This window comes from Pongo abelii, chromosome 5 (assembly GCF_028885655.2).
Source record: "Pongo abelii isolate AG06213 chromosome 5, NHGRI_mPonAbe1-v2.0_pri, whole genome shotgun sequence".
NCBI lineage: Eukaryota > Metazoa > Chordata > Mammalia > Primates > Hominidae > Pongo > Pongo abelii.
In genome coordinates, this window is record NC_071990.2 from 1,961,469 (window position 1) to 1,978,937 (window position 17,469).

General features: G+C 39.7%; 1 protein-coding gene across 1 annotated transcript in view; it reads right to left on the reverse strand.

Annotated features, from left to right (window-relative positions):
• GMDS (GDP-mannose 4,6-dehydratase) overlaps window positions 1–17,469 on the reverse strand; it is a 622,616-nt gene that overhangs the window by 476,876 nt on the left and 128,271 nt on the right. The window contains exons 3-4 of the mRNA XM_002816345.6: window positions 10,449–10,536; window positions 8,701–8,810 (exon numbers count right to left, since the gene is read on the reverse strand). Of these exons, the coding sequence (XP_002816391.1) occupies window positions 8,701–8,810; window positions 10,449–10,536 (198 nt within the window). The remainder of the gene's footprint in view (window positions 1–8,700; window positions 8,811–10,448; window positions 10,537–17,469) is intronic.

A 17,469-nucleotide genomic window follows, 5' to 3' on the forward strand; every position in this document is an offset into this window, starting at 1 on the left:
GCTGTTATCAAAATTACAATACCACCTAGCTCTAATAAAACAGAACAATCTGTTTGAACAGGGAGAGGAGAACTTTCATAGAGTGTTCTCTCTCATATAAATTCTTAATGGACTATAAAGGACTTTTTAAGTGGTTTTAGATTTGAATTCAATTGCTCAAATCTACAACAGGCTTCCAAGAAGAATCTGAGCCAGATGACGCACAGGCACCCACCAACAGCATACACTCCTGCCTACCCTGATGAACCAAGGTCAGAAACGCTCAACTGCTTCCTAAGAACCACGGGAATGAACTAGTCATATTTACAATCGTGGCATTTATTCACTGTAAACCTAAACAGGAAATTATAAAATGCAAAAGGTTTTGTAGTGCAATTTTGCCCTGTAACAAATAAAAGTGGTTACAAACTGTGTTAAGTATCACGGGGGCTGTGTCCACACAGGTAAAGGGACAACAGGACTGATCAGAAAGAAATGGGAGCTTGTAGAACAAAAACAAACAAAACCATAACATTACTTGACCATAGAGGTTTGTTCCATCCACACCACCTATTCACAGAGATTAAAAGCATCCAGTCTTTGCTCTGAGCACCTACTCACTTTACCTGTAAGAGAGCTAATTCTTCTAGACACAAAATGCACTACAGTATGCAGGGATATTAGGTCTAAATGCAAACATACCTTATTAATCCTCAGGCTTTCAAAGTTGTACTCACTTCTCTTTAACAAGTAAAGCATTCTGCTCATAAGGAATCTTTATTATTTGAACATTCATAATTTGCTAACAAACTATGAGTGATTTATGTTGCTCTGAGCACATCTAAAAATTCCATATGACAAGATAACAATGAGTTTTAAAACTCATATAACATCATAATAAGCTATATCGATTCATAAATATACTAAGCAAAATAAGTTATCTTCAGAGACCCAACATGAAGTTACAGTTTGTGTATACTAATACATGGACAAAAATGTATTTTCAGTGCTAAAGCAGAAATATTTATTTTTAAATCTTAGAAAATAGGTTAATTCACATTATACTTATATAACTGACTTGACAATTTCATTTAAAAATAATTGTACGAATAGGAACAAGCCTTTCATTCTAACAACGTCTTCATTAAGAAATTGTAGCAAATATTATTTGCCTCCCATAGCTTGTAGGGAAACTAACTTACAAACGACCATGGTGTAGATATTCAAAATTTAAAATTTTATATTGAATTAAATTGTACTACCCTAACCAAAAAGATGATTATCATTCCTGATGAGTTAGTACTGTGGATTTCTGTTTTCTGTATATATTAATTTTATGTTAGCATCACTGATGTGCTAACATTGCACCTGGCATTGTTGAATTTGGGGATCTTCTAGCTATTCAAATACTCTTTCACATGGTATTAATTAAAACCAGTTCCCTCCAGCAAGGAAAGAACAACGTTTTAAACTCAAACCTACTGCACCAAAACTTCATTTCACTGTAATAAACAGTGGGAATGACAAGAGGTCAGATATAAAGCATCAGAGTCCTGCGGTATCTTCCCCTCACAGTTCAACGATACTGCCCGCCTCGGTATTCTCAGCTTAGTAGTGTGACAGGAAGACTGAGTGGCATCATATCTGGGGTTGCAGATTAGGTAGCGTGTGGCTGCTCATCAACTGCAAGTCCAGGTGGGCACCTGTGAAATAAGTGCTTGAGCTGGCTCTGTGCCAAAATCTCTGCCACTTTAGAATTCTAGAGCCCATTTATTAAAAAACAAAGGATCCAAAACATCACTTTTTCCTTTAGAATACGTCATAACAAGTTAACATTTTGGTGGCAGGAAATACAGTTATTTGAATGAGGAAGACATTCTTGCAATCATTTCGAACAGCAGCTAAGGCAAATGACAGGCCTCCGTCCCAGGCAGAAACAGCAAAGACAGATATGTTGACCATGTAACCTGAGCCCACCCATTTCTCTAGATAATTTGCCTCAAGTTAGACTGAACTGTGAGCAGGCAGCACACTGGGACTGAAGTGAAGGAGGACACACAGCGGCCAATGCTGAGCCCACCCATTTCTCTAGATAATTTGCCTCAAGTTAGACTGAACTGTGAGCAGGCAGCACACTGGGACTGAAGTGAAGGAGGACACACGGCGGCCAATGCGCATTTCCTCTCCCCCGTACCCACTGCATTCACTGCTTGCCTCCTTCATCTGGACTTGGGGTGGTGAGGGTCCAATCCCAGGAGAGGTATTATTGGAGACAGGATGGTCAGGGGGCCTCACTGAGAAGCTGATGCTTAAGTTCGAGTGTAGTTAAGGGAATGAGACAAGTAGATATCTAGGGAAAAAGAGTTAAGGTCAAGTCCACATACACAGGCCCACAGGTAGAATCACATCTTAAGGAAACACAGCCTAAGGCAGGTGCTTGCTGCATGGATGAGAAAAACAGAAGCATAAAAAGGCTAAGTGCCCTCTTAGGGTCGTGTAGTGAGCATGTGACGTGATCAGGATTTCAAGCCACAGAAAAGTCCAAGACCCAAGGTCTGGTGTGGACCTGGATATGAAGTTTTAGAGTGTGTCCCAGGAACTGTGATGTGCACCCCTGATTTGATAATCTTGCCTGAACCATAGTTTCTTGTGAGAACATTCCTCTCTTCTGCCCCATGGCAGTCGTCTATTCCAGTAGTGGTCATAACGTCTCCCCACTGCAACCTCTGGGCACAGGGCCTGTAAAGGGCCAATGGCTGTATTCACACATGTTAACTTACTGAATGCTAACATGCAATTGTATGGGCCACAGGCCAGGCCCTCACCCACATTTAAGGATGTTCTAACAGCTTCTCTTTCCTTCTAACAGCAATAGCTATGCTCCCTGCCTACTCCTTACTTTCCTGCTCTACTCACACCTCCCTGTCAGGCTCCCCAGGGTACAAAATAAATAAATGAATGAGCAAGAACATAGAAGAACAGTCCCTCTCTGCTGTTTGCTCTGGGTTTTTAATAGGCTACCCCTATCCCTACTGTAATTACATGGTAAAGGGCCACGCTGTTGCAATTTTGTTTTGTTCTATAATTGGGTTAGTCAGGCACTAACCAGATGTTCAACTATAGACTCCCACCTTTCACCAACCGCCCTTCCCCCACATAATGCAATTCTCCCAATGTATTTGTTCACTCACCGCCCTCCCTCAATTAGAACAGCCCCAAGAGATTCAGGCTTCCTGGGGACAAATATGGGGGTCAGCTATTAAGGTATGAATTTCAACTCTCAGAACCACCAGGAAAATGTCACTGGAGATGACAATTCTTTAGCTTAGGTAATTCAGTTTCTTGGGCCCTTTCCCAGGGGCCACAGATTTAATTCCCACGACTATTTTTATTCCCACCTCCATTCCTTTAACTAGCTTTTCTGTCTCATCCCTCCTCGATTCTAACTTGGTGCCAGGTCACCGATACACTGGCCCCTTGACTCACAATCAGCTCTGCTTCCTGACTGGCAGCCCAAGCTTGAAGTCATGTGTGGAGTATTTGGACTCAACCCCTTTGGGGCTTCCACAGTCAGAATCTGCTCACTTGTCCCGCACAACTATGTGAGGAAATCTCAGCTCCTGCCACATGGTCATGCCCCAGTGTACCTCCCAGGCACTCATGCCTCCTACCACTCCTGAAACAAAATTAAACAAATAACTTACACAGAGACTTGAAAAGGAAAGTAATACAGGTATTTAAAGGGTTAGAAAAGGAGTAGAAAGTATGGAGTTATTCAAGCTGAGTAAGAGAAAGTGAAAGAAAGACATACTCATGGTTTGTAACACTGAGAAAGAATTTGAAAATCCTTTTCAAAACTAAAAAAAAGACTAAGTGACTTTCTGTCTCCACTAAAGACACATTCCACGATGGAATAACTGTTGTTTCTTTGAGAAAAATCAAGGCAACTCCAACATGGCATTGTGAGGCAAAAGAAAGAAATACTGCACTAGGTTCACCATAGAAAGATCTCACCAACACCACTACTTTGAAAATGACATTAAGGTTATTAAAGAAGCTGCAAGACATGGGGGACAAATCGAAAATAGTACAGCAATTAAAGTTAAACAATTAAGAAACACTATTACTTACACAGCAAAAAATACACAAACAAACCAACCACACAACCACAACAAAAAAGCAGTTTCCTAAAACATTTTCTCCATCAAATGGGCAGGACTACGCATTGGATAATTTGTTCCTACTTGGATGATGTCATCATGCTAGATTTAACTTCTTTTAATAACTAGTACATTTCAGTCATCTCTCACTTTCTCCCACATAAGATCAAACCAGCCTTTCAATGACCTACTTCATGAGTCATAATTTTTCTGTTTATGATTCAGAAAAATGTCTTCAGTCAGTATTTCCCAGACTGCTGTGGGTTTATTCCAAGAACCAATTTCATCTTCATTGGTTTCCTACAGGAAACCAGACCAACTTCCTATTATTTTATTTTCCTTACTTTTAGCATACTCTAGCCCACATCAAATTAACTGGAAGTGAGAGTGATAGGAGACTTTATTCCATACAAACAGAAGCCAACACAAACAATATCCAGTCTAGAAGTCACGGATTCAAAATTAAATGCAAATATGTGCTAATATTAGAACCTTTTTTCAAAAGGACACCAAACCAAATAACAAGAAATTTAATTAATCTTATGGCAAACATTACACTGTCAGAAGTAACTTTTTTTGTCTAAATATATCTATGAATACAATAAATTCTACGAAGCTGATTAATATAGAGAAATTAACTATAAGAAACAAAATATGTATTTTTTCATCCTAATTCCTTCCCTAACAAGCTACTAGAAAAAAAAAAAACAATTGCAACCCACCATGGAGAGCCCTGGAGAGGTGAGGGAACACAGCAGCATGCTGCCAGCATGACAGGTGAGCAGTCTGTGATCACATGGCGCCATCATCTCAAGCCCCTTCCCCACGCCCACTCTGGCCAAGACTAAGCCTGTCCACAGATCACAGCATAAACAGTGGTACGGAACAGGGATTTCGAAGGACATTCTAAGAGGAGCTGTTCATACTAAGTACTTGAGAAGTATTTATTATCTCAGACTATGTACAATTCAGAAAAAGAGGTTTCTGAATATCAAGAACTTTGATATAAACATATATCAAATTCACTTTCCATTCTTATAACTCCTGACTGCAGACGTAGTTTTGGGCTTTAAAAGCTCATTAAGTCATTAACTAGTAAGTAATAGGATTATTTTACATCAAACTCAAAAACCTATATATTAAAGGCAAAGGTCTAAGAAGAAAGCATTTAAGGAACATACTTTATATGGATAAACCAAGAAACCTGAAACACTAGAACAAGGGTTCTCAAAGTGCGGTTCCCAGACCAGGGACAGCATCATCTGGATACATCCTAAAAATGCAAGTTGTAAGACCCCACCCTAGACCTAAAGAATCAAGGACTCTGAAGAGAGGCCTGGCAACCCACACATGATGCTACAAGCTTTATCTATCATATTCTCTCTTGTCCCTCTACATAAAAATTTCTGGAAAAAAATGCATTCAATTTGCATTTCCCTTATAACCTCTCAAATTCTAAACCCCCTGAACGCTGGCTAAGTTCTTCTGTCACGTCACTAAAATGTTCCTTTAAAACGTCACAAATCCTCGCTGGCCTAACTGGCAAGGCTGGTGACTTTTCCTGGTCCTTATTCTCCTAGCCTCATCTCCTCTTGCTTGCACTGACCCAATTTCTTGACTGCCATGGCACAATCCCACCCTCTGCCTCCTCCACTTCTGTCATCAGCCCTATTCGTCCTCATCCTACCCTCTCACTATCAGCCTGTTTCCAAGATTCAATCTTCAGTCCTCTACCCGTCTTTCTCCAGTTACTACTTGGCATCTTTAAGACCTCAAGGCTGAATATAAACCTCTGTACCCTAGATCTCTCTCAAAACTCACAGCATATTTGAAGCTTCCTTATAGCCTGCTTCCCTTGAATGTCCTTCAAGTAATGTCAGTAAAATGTTTCCAAAAGGAAACTTATTTCTCCAACCCCACTCCCAAAGTTCCTCCTTGAATGTGGGTTTCTAGTACTGGTTCTATTGACCTTCTGGTCCCCTGGGCACTGAAGCCCTGGGTTTCCCTCTTCTCTAGTGGCCACATCAGTGCATAGAGGAATCAGCCCCACCTGGCATCCTGTTTCATTCCTCACTCCCACCCCCATTTCTTGTGACACCGTCCTCATCCAGCAACCTCCTAGCTCTTCTTAAGCCCTACCTCTAGACTCTTACCTCTAGAAGTCATCACTGAATATATCTTCCCCCATTCAAAACATGGGTAGGCTGCCCAGGCACAGCCCAGCTTCCTACCTGGCCTTACCTCACATTTCTCCTCATACTGGTTCTGCTCAGCTCATCTAGAATGCTCATGACGCTGCAAACATGTCCCAAGTTTTCCCACTTCTCTTTGCCTCATATTATTACCCCCGTTTCAACTATTAGTTTCCCGCTATGTCTGTAACTCTGTAACTGTCCCCTCTATACCTCAACACCAGAGCCAGTGTCGGTTCCACCTTGCACTATCCATCATACACTCAGACGGAAGTTCTCTCTTACCCTCCTCTAAAGAGTCAGACATTTGTGCCAATCACCCCTACTAAAGTTGAAACCCCCACAGCAGAGGTGTATCTGACACATCTTTTTGTACTGTACCATGCATGACACCTTGCATGAGGTATGCACTCAATAAATGTTTATTGGAAGATCAAATGACCTTACAAACCAAAATTCTCACTGAAGCACTGAAGAGTACCATTTCTGCCCATTAACCAACCATTAAGAAAAGCAGCCAAAATATCATAAAAAAAAGATAAACTTCACATGTGTAGCAATGTAGAGGGAATCAACTCAATCACCTATGATTTCTATCACTTATGGTACAACCACACCAGAATGATAACAAAACACTATCATGATCACTACAACTAAGAAAACAACTATAACATATTTCTGAACTTAAATATGTTTTGGAGAAAGGAAAGAATCAGCCCATTTAATACTAAATGACAAGGGGAAGGTCTTCTATAAATAAACCTTTATAAAAATTTTCTGCATCTTTCATTACAATTTTTAGCTCCTAGAGGTGATAAACTATCTATGATTACAAAGGAAACTTCTCAATCCAAAGGAAACTGAATAACAGAATGTTCATTCCAAAACATTCTGTTTTGTCCGGAAGATACTCTCATGGCTGGTCAGGAAGGTCAAGAAGCAGCCAGATGAATTATAATGTGGAAGATAGACTGACTACCTCAATTAGGGAAAAATACAGTCTTCATTCCTGGAATGATAAAAAGTCACCGCGTCTCTATAGGAAAGAAGGGATGTAATTTCTCAAGCACAGTATGCATAAGAGACTTTCCAAAATGAAAAAACACACGGAGAATCATTTAGAAAAACAGCTACGCTGTAACCTAAAGACCCTGATACCTTCCACAGACTTTGGTGAAAGTCTGGATATAGAACAGAATCATCACAGATTCAGAAAAGAAAAATGTTTCTTCGTAGACAGCACAGGCAGATATGAGGTATCTTCATTCATCAATATGTAGCCATCCTTCAAGGTTAACATTTGAAAGAGATACGTATAATGAAAACTGATAATCAGTTATAAGATTGAGTTTATTGCTATGTTTCTCTCACTATGTTCTCCACTTGGTTTCATTTTATCTAGTTCATGACTTCTTCCTTAAACAAGCAGAGGTATATAGAATAGGCATTTAGCTTCCATTCTATGCAAACTTGGGGATACAGAAAAATAACCAATCACCTAAGAAAAACTTTCTGAAATAAGACTCCTGTACTTGTTCATTAAATAGCAAAAAAAAACAAAAAACAAAAAACAAAAAAAAACCTCATAGATTTTCTGGACTTTTGGGGGGCTTTTATAACTTAAGAGTTACTTGCTTTTTTTCTAAGGTCCACTAACCATCCTGTCTGAACAAGTATCTAAATAGAACTCCTATCATTCATGGCTTCAGATTTCACTTATTCATGTGAGCAGGAGGACACAGCAACAAAAACTTGAATTAAGCAGATCCCTAGAACCCTAAGGATGGGCCTGTGATATTTACTGTGATTCCTTCCAGAATGCAAATAGAGGGGAAAATCCACATTGGCTATATCACACTGAGGAGGAGAGAGACTAAAAAGCTTTCTTCCAATGATTTTTACTATTCACAATTAAAAAGTTAATTCAGCTAATTTTAACATATTATTGGGACTCAAAAATATTCTCTCAGCCAGTAGTTTAGCCACTACCAAAAATTGATATTAACATAAAGGTTTTAATTAATTACATCTTCCAACATTTTAACAAAATATTTAATTTACAATCTGTTATTTGAAATGGCAGAAAACACATCCATGGGCCTCATGGCTACAGGGAACAACCCAAAATAAACAAATACTGCTATTTCAATATTAGTGGTAAGGTTTTATCATATTGTTCAATAACAGACAAGAGACTTTTAAAAAATCTATGAGTACTTCAATTAGGATTAATTCTCAAACTAACACTGACAATTCAACTTGAAGACTAAGACCAGTGATTATATTACTGCACTGAGAAGCAGCAGACATAAGTAAAATACAGAACGCCACAGAAACACAGCCAGAGAAATCCTAATGAAAATGCTTACTTTGACGTGGCTCTGGGCTCCAAGGTTGTAGATCTCTGTGGGCTTTACTTCATTAATGATCTTCACAAGGCAGGTACTGTCAGTGAGATCGCCATAGTGCAACTTCATGTCTTCAGGATACAAAAACATCCCATTAGATAGAGAAAAGCATTCAGGAAACAAAAACATACCATTAGATAGAGAAAAGCAACATAAGCTCAATTTTTAAAAATATCAAAATTGAAATGCATATTTGGAAAGTCTGAAAACCAGGGTCAAAATGGAAATGCTGTACTGATGGTTCTGGAGTAGCAGAATATAACTGTCATCTTTAACCTAAATAATAGAAAGATAGCTACATAATGCCTATGTCTGTAAAAGATTTTGGTGATAAACTCAGAAACACTTTTTTTAAAGCACAGTATCATGAACAAGTTATACAATAACATATCTTAGGGCTCCAGGTGGTTGTAAGATGTGTTCTGCAAGAATGAGATTCAGAAAAAGAAAACCTTGTAATAACATGTACACCATCTAAAGCAATCTATAACACTGATGATGATGAAGACAGCTCTCTTTTTTTTAGATACTTTTATCTAGTAATTTTTAAGTACTTTATAAACATCAACCTTAGGCCCTGTCTGAATGCCTGATGTGGTGACATAATTGATTGAAGGACAACTCCTAAATCTAAACAGATCCTTACACTGACTTCATTAGCATAAGAATTTGACACATGTGGATGGGTGACTTACTAACTTGATCTTTTCATCATTTTTACATAATATTGATCTATGTCTACATCCAATAGCAAGACTTTTCTGAAATTTGCACAAAAACAATAACAATTTTCAAAGACAACGCACTTAATGACTTAAAGTGGAAAGCCTTTTACTGTAGACAACTGCATCATCTTCCTGATGCTGTCACTAGCTATACAAGCAGCCCAAACCTTCAAATATGCGGGGTTGAGGGGTGAATACAAAACCACATATGGTTTACAAGCTGACTGTATCGTCCTTGCTGGCTGGAAAAACTGGCCACATAATGCAGGCTGAACTTGGAGTTAAAATCCCTGTGTCCTGGTGCCAGCTCTGCCTTCTTCACAGTGTGCAACCTCAGAAAACTCATAACCTCTCTGTCTCCATTTCCTCAACTATAAAGTGCTCTCTGGGTCTCCCTATCCACCTCAGGAGTTACCATAAGCTCAAACAAGAAACCAGTCTGCTTGTGCTATATAAACTGTACAGCTACATACAGACAAATTAACAAAAGTAGCAAAACAACTGCAAATACTGACAATGATCAGTCATTTAGAACAGTTTTGATTGCCATTTATTTGGGCCTATCTTCGCAAATTATTTTTAAAAATAATTAAATATACAAAGATTGTTTAAATTGATTAAATTGGACCGAATATAAAAAGCGGGTCGGTGCACTGCCAGTATGGAACTGCTCTTACTTGAGGGGATAGGGACACCTGCAGAGGGGTGATCAAAGGCATGCCCTTCCTTGGTCTCTCCAAGCCATCTACTACATAGCCTTCTAACAGCCAAACCATCATGACACTATGGCCTAGGGCAGTGAGCAGGGAAGGTTTTCAAGGTATGTAAATCGTATTCAGTGCAGTAATTCATGGGTAAATATGGGTAAATAATTGTAACTTGTTGGGCTTTGACAAAAATGACATTTGAAAACACCTTATCTGAACATAGGAACATCTGAAAACACCTTATAGAAAGAGATTCTAGAAAAAGAAAATGACTTACTTCCTTCAATGTGAGCCTGGGGATTCTTATACAGATGCTCAATTCGACCCGTATTAAATGAACTGGACCGCCGTACAATTCCATGGACCTGAGTTTTTACAGTGTGGAAAGATAAATGTGCAATGAGGACTAATAAACAACTTCTTTAGCTAATGTTTAGCTTTATGAAAAAAATGACTTGTAAGCATTATTTTAAATTATTAGAAATAGTCCCACTGCTTACTTTCTCCCCAACCACTGTCCACCAGCTACCAACATCCTACCTCTGTCTTTCCCCAGCGATTTTACTGCCAATCTCAACAAACGTAATCAGGTAATTATGTGACTTCATGCTTAGTTGTAGATACTCAAATGTCTCCTTTTCCAAACACACACACTTACAGCCTAACTGCTGACAAAAATATCTTTTCCATTTGAAACTGAAGACAGACCATTTGAGGCCATATCGGTAAAACGGCGTTTGTGGCCTGCTTAACACAGAGCACAAGGCCATCACATCTTCTCAGTGGCCTCAGAGCTTGCATTTTGCATCTACTGTATGTATTTCTGGAGCCACAGACATAATCACAGAGCAGATGTTACTATGCAGCTAAGTAGAAAAGTCAGAAAGCTAAAGAGCATGGGTAAGAGACAACATTTACGTACTACTCGATTTAAGAGCTAAAGAAAACTCAAATGAAGAGAGGATTCTTAAAATTGTTTTATCTTGACTTAACCATAGGTGGGGGGCAGGGGGAAAGTTGATAAAACAGGAATGTAATGCATACTTGCCTGATATTGAAGAAAAGACTATTTGTGTCTGACACACAGGAGAAATTGTTCCAGACCTGGTCCCACTTCCTTCTCATGTCAAGATTGCTCCCTTTGTGCTGCCAATGCTAACACCAGCTTATGTCACCAGCTGCCCAAGTTCCAGTTCTACTGGTGGCAGTTTTAATCCTTGACTTATTTTAGAAGTGTGCCTTCTTATGTTGAAAAGTTCATTTGCAGCTGAATATACTTCTATATTTTAACTCAATCATTTCTATTTCAAACCAAAATTAATCCTTGGTATGACTCAAATATTCCAAATACGGAGGTAAATTATAAGAATATAAGACTTTCTTTCAAACAGAAAGAAATGTCATCATTTTAAAATGGCATACATGAGAAATTGACTTCTGCGAAGGATACAACACACCCACAGTTAATATTTCTGTTGGTTAGTTGCTTTGGAAGAAAAGCACTCATCAACATTATTTCCCAAAAGAACGAAACCCAAGAAAAGTTGGTAAACACGAAAATATTTTAGGAAAGGAACTTCGCAAACTTGGTTTCACGTTTTAGGAGGCAAACATTCAACCCTAGGAAGCATTAAATTGAGATTTGGCTATACGTATCCACTTCTTAATTTAAACGTGGAGAAAACGCTAATTTTAAGCTTATCTGTTCTACTTCATGATCTCCAGTTTTTCAGGTTGCTACTTAATTGTAAAGTTGAACTGCTCTATAAACTTAATTTTAACAAAAAGTATATATTTCACATATATACTTATACATAGCAAAACTTGTGTTTACTATCAAAGTTACTTATAAAATAGATTTCTCAGATGTAAATTGTTTTACTAAATAGAAAAGAATGTCTATATTCTAAAAACAGTAATTTAAGTTTGACAATGAAAAGAATAACAATAGTGTTATTTAGGCTATCTTCTCTAGATTGCTGGATTCTGGGGAAGTCACACATTCCAACAGCCCAAAATATAGAGACATGCCATTTATTAATATATATTCATTACATATAAACATAAAAAGCTTTGACAAAAATATTAAATGATTTTGATGCATTCCATCTAAAATGCAGACAACTAAACAAAGTCAAGCCAATCATAACCAACACTTTACTGTCACATTAAAAATCAAAAGCATTAAGCACTGGTTGCTTTTTTTTTTAAATCAAGTGTTTTAATTTCCTCTAACTCCCAACATTTGGTATGTGTACACAGGGAAAGAAAGACCTGCCAAATGCTTAATCCATGACAGCAGGTATTATTCTAAGAACTAATGAAAGCTGGGTCTGTCTGCTTCTGAGACAGGTGAAATACAAACTTCAAGACAAGCCAAAATGTGTGCACACCGCATAATCTAGTTAAGAATTTGAGATTAGCGGCTTTCTCTTTACAGAAGGGATGTAGGTAGAGCTTTTTGTTTGTTTTTATAAGGATTTTGGGAGAAAAAGATATGAGGTGTTAGGAACCAAACTGAAAAGATAAAAGAGCTGAATTTGGCTTTATATAAACTTAATCAAAATCATTACAAAGTTATAGTAGTTCAAAAGCAAAATATAATTCTGAAACACTGAGGTCTTACAATAAATGAAAATGAGTTTTTTGACAAATTTCGTGTCCCACTTAACAAGGTGATAAAAAGGAAAATTTCAAGTTCCTTCCATCTGAAACAAAGTTGACTTAACTTCAAAATCCACAGTCAGATCAGGTAACATAACAGAAATGCTTTATTATTTATTAATTATGATCAAGAAAATGGAAAATTATTATCACTGAATTTCAAATTCTTAGTGTCTAGATTTCTCTTGGAGGCGAGGATGACTCCCAGGGATGGTTAATGTCACTCACCTTTTGAAAAGTATAGATGATTTAAGTAATATCAATAGCTAACACTTACACAGCAATGATCATGTTAGACACCGTTCTCTGTCTGTATTAAATCACTTAATCATCACAACAACCTTACTATGATATTACTGGTCCCATTCCATGAATGAGGACGTTGCCTGAGATAACACAGCTAGTAAGTGGCAACATTAAAGGACATAGACTTGGTCAACCCTGCCAACACTCAGTATAGTTTCAACATGAAATCCATAAAAGCTTAGCCCTTTTTTTAATCAAAGTATAAAGGCTTCTGGGATAACAACCCAGAAGAAAAATAGTTCAAGGATTCTCACAGATTAAGAAAGAAAGTATAGCAACTCCATGTTCTAACAAAAAATCTCCCAGAGATAACAATGGGACTAACCTTATATCCATTTCTTTTCTATGCTGATACTTCATGTCACAATTTACCTATTCTTTATTTTAAATTCGGATACATTGTGTTGTAGCTGTTACCAAGTTATTTAATATATTTTCATATAGTCCCAGATTTTAGCTTTTAAAGGATTCAACATTGTCTTTACTTCTCTGGTTTTCCTCTGTACTTAGTGCAAAATGGGTACAAAAGTGTGTTGTTGGTTTATCTCCTAACACTGGTGCTGGAAACGCAATTAGAACTAGAATGCGCTTTCATAAAAAGCTTCATTTCTGTCAATCCTCCGTTTTCCCTTATGACAGGAAGAAATGCAAACAGCTCCAGCTTCCTAGGCAACAGAACATGCCTGCTACTCAGGAATACTCATTAATGAATCCAACTAAAGAGCCGATTAAAGATCAGTGTCCACTGGCTTGTCCACATTAGACTCCATTTCACTCTGCTACCTCCATATCAATAAGCCCATGAGTCCCACAGAGCTCCACTGGGCTAAGTATTTTCCATACACTGTCTTATCTAATCTTCACAACTACCTCGAGAGATAGGTGTGCTTATCATCCCCATTTACAGAAAAGGCAACTAAGTCTCAGAGGGGTTGAGTGACTTGCCCAGGGTCACGGAGCCTGCAAGTGGCAGAGGAAAAGTGAGACACAGGTGTCCAGTACCCAGCCTGAGGCTCCTTTGCCACAGCGAGCTAACCACTTTGTCCACCCCTCTGGCTCTGTACTGGTCAACAGGGATAAAGGAGAATGATCCTCTGCACTTCAGCAATGTGTAGAATTAAGTGTATAGCGTAATCAAAGAGCGACTGTCCATAAAACCCAAGAATTCTTGGGTTTCCTCATTATGAGATGACACCTATAGGTAATAAAGAATGAAAGAGTGTTACATCCATTCTCCTTATGCTCTCCTTAACATTTAATCCTGAGCAAAATTCAAGAAACAAACAGCATTAAAAGCTGTCCCTTTAAACTTTTAAATTGAGTCGCTTCTCAGTGAGAAGTAACGCTTCACTTTTTCATTTCAAACGGTTCATTCAGAGCATGATCAGATGTGTGGATTTCAGTGGCCATATCTGATGGCAAGGCCCCATGGCTTCAGGAATCTAAATGTGCGTGAGGTGATACAAAGTGATTAACCATAACTAATCAATCTGTTAGTATACGCTATTGCTTTTCAAGTCATCTGCAAATGCCTATTTTTGCTTTAAGGCTAGCTAAGTTATTTGCACTTTCATTTTGCTTTTCTGATGGGAGAAAAAGTAAAGGAGTGCATGTGACTGTGCTGCATGAATTCCATACACAGGGTTTGTTTCTGCCCACACCACCCACCATCACTACCTCACCCACCTGGCCCTGCTCTCCTGCACGGTCCCCTCCAGGTGACTGTGGCCTCTCCACAGTGCCCATGCCTTACCGCTGCTAACCAGCGGTTTCAAAGTGCACGGTCCCCTCCAGGTGACTGTGGCCTCTCCAAACTGCCCATGCCTTACCGCTGCTAACCAGCGGTTTCAAAGCGCACGGTCCCCTCCAGGTGACTGTGGCCTCTCCACACTGCCCATGCCTTACCGCTGCTAACCAGCGGTTTCAAAGCGCACGGTCCCCTCCAGGTGACTGTGGCCTCTCCACACTGCCCATGCCTTACCGCTGCTAACCAGCGGTTTCAAAGCGCACGGTCCCCTCCAGGTGACTGTGGCCTCTCCACACTGCCCATGCCTTACCGCTGCTAACCAGCGGTTTCAAAGCGCACGGTCCCCTCCAGGTGACTGTGGCCTCTCCACACTGCCCATGCCTTACCGCTGCTAACCAGCGGTTTCAAAGCGCACGGTCCCCTCCAGGTGACTGTGGCCTCTCCACACTGCCCATGCCTTACCGCTGCTAACCAGCGGTTTCAAAGCGCACGGTCCCCTCCAGGTGACTGTGGCCTCTCCACACTGCCCATGCCTTACCGCTGCTAACCAGCGGTTTCAAAGCACACGGTCCCCTCCAGGTGACTGTGGCCTCTCCACACTGCCCATGCCTTACCGCTGCTAACCAGAGGTTTCAAAGCGCACGGTCCCCTCCAGGTGACTGTGGCCTCTCCACACTGCCCATGCCTTACCGCTGCTAACCAGAGGTTTCAAAGCGCACCGCTGGCCTTACCACTGCTAACCAACCAGTGTGCCTTTCTTTTCTAGAAAGAACAACTCAGCCTCAGCATCAAGCCTCTTCTTCACAGTGTTTATCTGTTCCTGGTTTGTCCTCTGCTATCCCTAAGTAGGTTGTTTCCAGCTGTTCCTGACCTTAGTAATATACCTCATACAAAGGCTAGATTCAAAATAATATGGTAACCCAGAGAAGCAAGGCCTAACGGATTTAAAATGTCTTAGGGTACCTTGTTCAACTTCATCATATGATTCAATCAATCACCTGATCTCATCTAAGCCTTTAGTTGTGGTGGTTTCTCTATCTGTAGTACCCAGGCAAGCAATGTCACACTGACTGCGGTCATGTTAGAAAGAACAGTTCCCAGAGCCCTGAACCAGCCTTCTGTGTCTTAACAGGGCCTGAGTGATTCTGATGCACACTAAAGGCTGAGAGTCTGAAGTCTGTAAGCATCCAAAATTGCTGATGTTGACCACCACCACTGCCCCCCACCCCGAGTTCACACGTAATAAAATACGTCCCTCTCTCCCCCTACTTCATGCAATCTACTAACCCTATTCTTTTACTCATGGCCTTCAATAATCAGGGACTGCAGCTGATAATGTGGGAAATTTTCCAATGCAGCCAATCTGAAAAATTACTCTAACATTTACTTTGACCTAAGCATAAAAACATAAACCCTGTGCCACCATCAGATTCCTCTTAATGGTTTATTCTCGAATTATACCAATCTCTTAAAATTGAGGACAGCAGCCTATTAAAATTGAATACAGTAGGATAAACACACTTACAGTCCCATGATATGCAGAGAGCTCACATTTCCCCTGGATTAGGAAGAGAACTAATTTCTGATTATGCTTTGTGGCTGTGTACTTTCCCGCTATAGTGTCAACCATGTTTCCTTCTATCAGTTTACGGATCTCTCTCCTAAACCTGTTTTCTCTCTCAACCATTGTTTCAGTGATAAATTCCTCCCATTAACTATGGTTTTCCAAGTGGGCCTTCTATTGCCTTTTTGTACCAGAATAAAATCTGCTCTTACAATTTCAAATACCACAAAAACATCTGCAGCTTATCAGGCAGTTGTAGGTTCTTGTTACATCTATTTGCAAATCTCTCATCCTTCTTGTCTTCTGAGGTGTCTGCTAGTTCCTTAACAAGGGACACCTAAATGGAGATCTGCTTCTCTGCCTTTTCCAGTAACACTAACAGTACCAGGTGCTTGAGAATGGTTGCCATCTACACATCCAAACTCGCCCTGTCACTGTCACTGGGTCCACCATCACTCCAGTGCCCAGCCGTGCTCCCTCCTCCTCTGGACTAGACACAGATGCTGCCTGTTAACACCACCCTCACCTCCAGTCTCAGCCCACCTTGTCCCCCTAAGAGTGGATCTCAACACTCACGTGCTTTTGAGCATCACTTCTGACATGCCACCCCACTCCTCACAAGTGCAGCGATTTCTGCTCATTTTCTAGGTTCACTCGATCCACAACAACATCACTAATTCCTCTCTAGCCACCAAACATCTCTCAGCTGTCCCAAATATCTGAAACACAGGATGGGCATCTCTGCCAAGCTATTCCTTTTAATAGATATTAAGGCCTTAGGTTAATCTAGCCTGAATAAATATAGGTCTTTCTCTAAAACCAACACTTTGTACTACACATAACCTACTCTAAAACTCTCTGCTCTGTAGAATATGCATTTCTTTCTCGATTATTATAGCAACTGATGCATATGGACATACGTATACATATGTACTTTCATAATTCCATTTATTTTGATATAATTACAAAATGTAGCATTAGCTATTAGATAAGGGTACAGAAGGTGCTAAACACATC